The sequence below is a fragment of the Copadichromis virginalis genome, linkage group LG14 (assembly GCF_057382275.1).
Source record: "Copadichromis virginalis isolate Kocher_CV1m ecotype Utaka linkage group LG14, C_Virginalis_male_GT1.1, whole genome shotgun sequence".
Lineage (NCBI taxonomy): Eukaryota > Metazoa > Chordata > Actinopteri > Cichliformes > Cichlidae > Copadichromis > Copadichromis virginalis.
The window spans coordinates 24,924,587-24,931,976 of NC_140631.1; the positions used below are offsets into that span (position 1 = coordinate 24,924,587).

The window sequence follows — 7,390 nt, forward strand, 5'->3', positions numbered from 1 at the left end:
TTGTTTTTTAATTGCTTTACAGTTCAAGTTTGACTTTCCCTTCACAACTGACAACTAAGTATGGATACAAAATTATATTTAATAGGATGAAAACTACAACATTATCAGATTTTACCTCACAATCTACAGCACTATGCAGCTTCAGCATTGTACAAGGTGACAATGCAAAGAGAATTGGCTGGTTGATCTGTCAGTCCAGTGCAATTAAACAGCTTCAGAACAAACCAGCCACCAAGACCCAGCAGGACAGCAGGCGCACAGTCAGGCCTGTCATGTTATGGCCATCGCTGCCTGAAGTCACGGTATTACCTGATGCACACAAGAAGAGATGAATTAAGTTTGCTTTTTGAATTATGAAACAATATTAAGATGTATTTATGAGTCTAACTAAAGTATACTCACTGTCTTCTGCATTGGGAGAGTCTTTAATAAAGTAAAAGAAAAACGGAAAGTGAGAAACTTTGTAACTTAAGTATTCTTGGAAAATCGCAAGAAAAGAATAAAAATATGTTTCAAACCTTTAGCCATGTAAAGAGGTCCGACTGAAATGGTAGTTGATTCGCTGCTTTCTTTACCAAAAGGAACCAAAGACCTTTTTCTTCTGTTATTAGCACAATTCTGAAAATGTTTAACACAAAACATGTGGAAACTATGGATTTATAATATACATGTTAAGATAGGGATGAGCCTACAGCCCCAGGGATTTAGTGGCCCAACTGTGAACCACAAAGTGTTGCTGGTGGAAATAACAATCTCTTTCCTGCCAAGTTCTATAAAACCATTAAGTAATATATATTATATATTATTAAATATTGTCTGTGGTATCTTTTCTCTACCATGACTTTATCTGCTGTTTCAAAGAATGCGCTCATTCTTGACTTTTCAACTTACTTGAAATTACCTGAATTTGTTGACATTTGCTAGGCTCACAGAGTCTCAGCATGCAGTGCACATAGATGCTGGACTTTGCCTGGTCATGGTGCTGAACAAAGCGGAAGGCCTCAAAGTTAAACCGGGCAACCGTGGAGACGCCATTGCTCGTCACAGTCGTCCTGTTAGCTATATTGCAGCTGGTGGAAAGTGTTTTTTTTTTTTATTAGAGACATGAAAATATCTTAATGTACAGTTACACTGTGCTAGTGTGCGCTTTCTTACCCAGTGAAGAAGTCATACTGCACGCTCTGTGGCATATTGTAAGGAGTTGGAGTAGCAAAACAACGATCCAAGAGTAAATTGAAACTAAAAAAAAGACAATACTGAATCAACAGGAATGAAGTCTGATGAGTTCGTTATGAGCATCCGAAAGGCATTTACTTACTTTTGTGTCAGATTATCAGCCTTGACCTCCACATATAACTTGGTTCGCAGCTCAAGTCCTGGTGGAGGCACCACTAACGGATAGTTATAGTTAGAGTCCTAGAAAAAGAGTGTCAGAGTAAACCAAGTCATTAGAAACACATCTGATTTGTGTCCTCATGAGCTGACTGATAATTTATACCTACGTTAAAAACACTCATTTTGAGTGAATCGATGAAGGTCCCATTATTGTTGCTGGTTGCCACAGAGACTGAGGAGCTAGAAAAATAATTGAAAACATGCAAAAAAAGACAGAGAAACATATGGTAACTTTTAGATTTGCTGTATAAATGCGCAATAAGAAACACATCTCTGGAGTAAGTATATCTGGTTCCTCACGCTGTAATCTGTGTATTGTTCAAAAGGTATTGCAGTGGATATCGGCAGGAGAAGTGGTAATAGAGATCTGTGGAGTAGCTGATCAGCCCCTGGTCAGATCTAGGTGTGTTAATGTATCCTGTAACAATAACTGCCTGGATACTCGAGAAGCTGCTGAAGGGACCTGAAGGGTCTGGATTTTCATCTACAATCTAAGAAAGATAGAAAGAGATACGATTGTGGTTCATATATGCTGCTAAACAGTTTCCCAAAAAGCAGCCAGATATCTAACATCTGGCAGCTCCATTTTCCAGATATGTGTCATTTTTTGCCAATCTCTCCATTCTCCAATATCCAATAACCTGCAGAGACTGGCGACAGGAGTTATCCTGACTCTGGTTGACAGGAAGCTGGAAATGGACGACCGGAGGGTTCACACTGGTGTCCACAGAGCCCTGGCACGCTGTATTACTGTACTGCCCATTCAGTGCTAGCTCTGTGGCATTGAAGCCAGCCCACTGAACTGTGCATAGGTTGATGTCCAGGGTAATCTTGCTGGTGCCACATTGAACCATTAGGTCTGAGTTTTCTGCGAAAGAAAGAAATTTTAAAAACCCTGGGAGTTAAATAGTTGTTTAATTTTATATATTAATAATGTGATTTTTTTTTTTAATTAAAAGGTTAAATGATTATGATTTAGTGGCTGCCATGTTTAAAGCCTAAATATTGTACAGCTAAATAAATATCTACCAAATTTGGTCAAAAAGTTTTAAAAAGAGCATTATTTTTGTTTTCTTAATAGCACTGATATTTTATTTGTTGAAAGTCACACAAAAAGTACCTGGGGTCCTTTGATATTCAGAGGAGCAGTTATAGAGGCACCGAACAGGCTGCAAAAGCATCACCAGCAGGGGGAGACAACGGTAAAGAGCCATAATGGCAGTTCCTGTAAAAGGAGTAAAACAACAGTAGCAACAGTTATTTTTATTATTTTATGTGAAAAATGTGTAAATAAGTTGCTGTTTTTCTACTAGATGATTCCAATGTTTATAATAAGGTCTACAATCATGTGGAAAGGTCTGGAGCCACACTTCATTTCTTTAGAGAAGCCAGACGCTTTTGTAATTTCTTTTTAAGTGGTCTTGAACAGTTTTCTGGGGGGGTTTTCTTTTAATTTCACTGACCTATGATAATAGTAGATAACCTATCAGAGAGCCAATTTTAAATTGTATCATGCCTGGTATATCACAGTATGCAGTCCTTAAAAAACCAGAGGAGGACAAAAGAAGAAGTGGTAGGCCTAAAAAACTATCTACAGCACATGAACAAAATCTGAAAATAATGTCCTTAAGAAATTAGATAAATACAGCAATGACCTGACATGGGACCTGAGAGATGCATCTGGCCCTTTAGCGAATTCATCTACTGTTCACTGAAGCCTCGTCAGAAATGGTCTCAGTCGAATTCTGGCTGTCAAGAAACCATTCTCAAGGAAGGAAATGGGGCGAAAAGGATGTTTGCCAATTTACACAAGAACTGGACTGAAAATCAGTGGCATCTTGACATGGAGCTGACCAAAAGGCAACCACCATCCAAAGAAAAGCTTTGAGCTTCAAGAAGCCTGAAGAACTATTCTTTAAGACTACTTAACAATAGATGTATCATTGCACCAATTTCCCATTTCCACATTACTGTATTTTTAAAAAATGACAATTGACTGAATCCTTTTTCACAGTACTGCATATAATTCTTTATTTTAGGAAGAGACCTATGCAACAACCAGAAGAGGGTCTTACCTTGGTGATACCTGAGCAGGTGCTTGTCACAGTATTTGAGATATATGGCTTATATAGTATTCAGGATACATACCACAGTTGCGTGACTCAGTAGCCCTCCCTTTGTCTAATTTTAGACCCCTACACACACACACACACACACACACACACACACACTTTCCCCTATCTTTGTGTACTGGGACTTGTGTGACACAGCTCCCGCAGGTTAGCTGCAACTGTTGTTTCGGGTTTCTTCCATCAGAAATCATTATCAAAGAACAGAAGTTAAATATAGCTGTCGGCTGTCGCACCTTCCTGCAATGAGGCAAGTGAGGTTTAAACCTTGATGCAGTGTGCATATTTGGTTGTTGAACTTTTCAACTGACTTCAGACAAAGTGAGCCACGGACACTTTTCTCCCTTACTTAATTTTTCACTATAACTTCTTACAAAAATCAGGCAACATTACTGAAGACCTGCAGGTTTTTCATTATCATATTGCAGCTAATGTTTCTAATAAAAAAATGCCTGAAACACATGCAGAGCAAATGCATTTTACAAAGCAGAACCCAGGCCAATGCATAAATTTAATAACTGAGATCCTCCATCGACTTGCAAATAATTCAAGAATCAGATTTCAAAAGCAAAAGCAAAAAAACAAAAAGACTAAACATACATGCTTCAAGAGTGGCTTTATCTCTTGAGAATTATGCACAATGAATGCTTGAGAGGTGATCTTGCCACAACAGCCTATTAAAAACTTGCTGTTAGTTCCCCTTGCATGTCAGACTTATTTCAATCTTGATAGAACTGCATTGCCTATAGACTAGATACCTATAGGCCATAACTGTTACAACTCTACTGAGAACACCCATTGTTCACTAGTAATATAGAAGAAAATTAGCTTAGTGTTCTGCTAAAGAGCCCAAGGTGAAAGAAAACATTTGTCACTCTATCCAGTGTCACTCTGTCCTGATTTTTACCTCAGAGGAAACTTGTTTAGAAAAAATTCACAGGCCATTCTTCCACTCCTTAGTCCTTGTATTGTTATACTTTTTTCCTGCAATGACCTTGACTGCACACATGGTTGTAGTGCTTTTTGATAGAAAGTGTGGTTGGTTTGTTTGAATTGTTGTACCAAGTGTGAAATAAATAAATAAATAAATAAATGAAATGAAATCAGTGAATTATGCAAGTAGAATGATTCAGTTCAAATCCGTTTTATTTATATAGCACCAAATTACAACAACAGTTGCCTCAGCACATTTTATATTGCAAGGTAAAGCCCCTATAATAATATACAGAAAACAGAGAACATGATGGTCACATGTCCAGAGGTTAATGGGTCAGCTTTAGCCACCAATGTCTCAAACACTGGACATGTGTGGCTTAATCTTAATATTTAATAGTTTATCTTAATACTTAATGTTTATCTTTATAAAGACTAAGATTAGGTATCAAACCTATTTCATTTAATAAGCTTAACAGAAGCACTACTACTGTAAAAATATGTGAATTTTACTGTGAAATTAACTTGCCTGATGCATCAATACATTGCTCCCAGAACAGGGGCTGAAATCAACTGTAGTGTCACCATCTTTAGCAGGGTATGTTTCACAGACCACACAGGATTATCATGACAGTGAGCTCCAACAAGGATTTGTGTGCAGCTTTACTGGCTCCTTTCAACAAGAACTATAATGGTTACTGACATATAATCACACTAGAAAAGTATAAAACCAGGGCACAAGAGAAGGCAAGGATTTAGATTTGGAGGAAAGAAGATACGCTGGGAAGCTTGTGAGAAATTGGTACTGTACTCTGCAGACATGTACTGCAGAGAAAATCCCCACTGTTACAGATAACCCCTCTGGGTGGGAATATAGAATATCACTTGGACAAGAAACTGAGAAACTTGTATGTTTAATAACATTTGTAATGCTTCGTTGTTGGAGAGGGTTCATTTTTTATTTATTTTGACAACTTGTAATAAATACACAGATAATTGCTCCTATGACATAATGCTGTAATCATCTTACACTGTAAAACAAATCCTGAATGGGTTTCAGTTGCTTTTGATGGTAACAGATATTGTGTTGGTTACTCACATCAAGTGGCAGAAGAAGAAGGATGAGTAAAACTACCAAAGCAGTGATCCCACTAGAAATAAATAAATATATATATATATATATATATATATATATATATATATATATATATATATATATATATATATATATATATATATTAGGGGTGCAACGATACACAAAATTCACGGTTGGGTTCGGTTCGATACTTTGGTGTCACGGTTCGATATTTTTTCGATACAAAAAAAATGTTCATGCATTTTTAATTTGTCATTTATTAAAATTATAAATATATATTTTAACTCAAAAGTACAGTTTTTAAATTTAACCCTAACCCTTGTGCGCGTTTTTTATTTTGACAGCGAATGCGCACCTGCGGACCACTTATGTGCAGCCCTGGTTATATAGCTCGTCATATTGCAGCCACAGAAATTCTTTTGTCCATGAAACCATAAAGCTGCACTTTCTTTTTGCCTTATAGTCTGATTTGTCATAACTTCTCCGTTTTGTGGTAAGCTTTTCTTTGGCTGTCACTTCTTCACCCTGACCTGTCTTATTTGGCTCAGCAGAACTGAAATGCTTTTACACGCGCACTCACATAAGCTCAGCGATTCTCTGCGCGATCAACCTCTCACATGTTTAAGCTGCGGGAGATTTCACTTGTCATGTTTGCATAGTAAGCTAACGATTAATAAGACGATGTCAGAGGAATTGGTGCACAAATTATCATCACTCACAGATCAGTGCTGTCGCTCTCTATACACAGTTCGCACGATTGCAAAGTGAAAGCAAAAAAACAAGCGCAAATTCAAACGCGATTTCAATATGTCACATATTGACAGTGGCTCACGGATGCCAATGACATAATTACCCAGCTACATTTCTGAAAGAATGCAAAAGCATTGACATATATTTTTCCTACAATAGCCCGACGGGCAGGGCAGAGATAGATTTTGGTAGCCCGACTGAAAAAATCGCTAGCTCCGGGACGTCGGGCTAGCGATATTGCAAGCCCTGTATCTGATTGAGGAATCACTCATCTTTGGAAAAGAGAGTTTATTACAGAGAAATGGCTCTTTCCAAAATAAAAGCTATACTATCCGCTTCTTCTGGGCTATATTCTCAGCAGCATAAGGAGAATCATGTGCTAACAGCTGTCTAAATGACTCGGCTAAAGTTAGTAGCATGCTTGTTGTTTTTGTCTTTGCACTAGGATGATGTCGGCGTAAATGTGCAGTCATATTCGTTGTGTTCCCACTAGTGCTTTCAGGTTAATCTCGTTGAAATGACCTTAACGCCACAACACGGCAAATCTCCGTTAACGAGCTACCGCCGATCGCTCCGTGCATGGGGCTAGACGGCCAACACGTTAACGAGCTAACTGCGCTAACACACTAGTTCACACCAATGTAATTGAGCATTGCATGGCACATTCAACATACTGTTTTACTTTAGTCCATGACCCGTTACCTTCAGGGTCATACGTCACATGAAAACCAAAATAATTCCAAATGCCAGATCTGAATGAGGGTCAATTTGCCTGTTGCAAGGAGAGCTTAACTTCTGTCTTGCTAGCTTGCCCTGCGCTCTTCCTTCTGACTATGCTGTCTGTGTGGAGCGCTCAGTGGATCTGCGCTCGACAGTGCAGCCTAGGCGGAGTAGTCGAACACAGATTCACTGAGCACTCCACACAGACAGCATCGTCAGAAGGAAAATTGATAAAATAAATTACAAATGTTGTATTGTTCGATACATATGCGTACCGAACCGAAAGCACTGTATCGAACGGTTCAATATCGATACGAATATCGTTGCACCCCTAATATATATATATATAATTAATATTATTGCTGAA

At 38.2% G+C, this 7,390-nt stretch overlaps 1 protein-coding gene across 2 annotated transcripts; it reads right to left on the reverse strand.

The window, feature by feature from the left end:
- Positions 1–124: 124 nt before the first annotated feature.
- Positions 125–7,125, reverse strand: LOC146694021 (zona pellucida-like domain-containing protein 1). 2 transcript variants are annotated; one of them, XM_085430086.1, is made up of 11 exons: positions 7,006–7,125; positions 2,516–2,620; positions 2,037–2,263; positions 1,696–1,886; positions 1,503–1,575; positions 1,319–1,416; positions 1,156–1,239; positions 902–1,070; positions 519–618; positions 403–423; positions 125–309 (listed from the first exon to the last, which is right to left on the reverse strand). In XM_085430086.1, the coding sequence occupies exons 2-11, from the start codon at positions 2,607–2,609 to the stop codon at positions 215–217; spliced, it is 1,152 nt and encodes a 383-aa protein (XP_085286212.1). In that variant the 5' UTR covers positions 2,610–2,620; positions 7,006–7,125; the 3' UTR covers positions 125–214. The 2 variants fall into 2 exon arrangements, with proteins under 2 accessions (XP_085286212.1, XP_085286214.1); XM_085430088.1 differs by lacking the exons at positions 125–309; positions 403–423 and having other exon boundaries at positions 553–618; positions 892–1,070.
- Between the last annotated feature and the right edge of the window lie 265 nt (positions 7,126–7,390).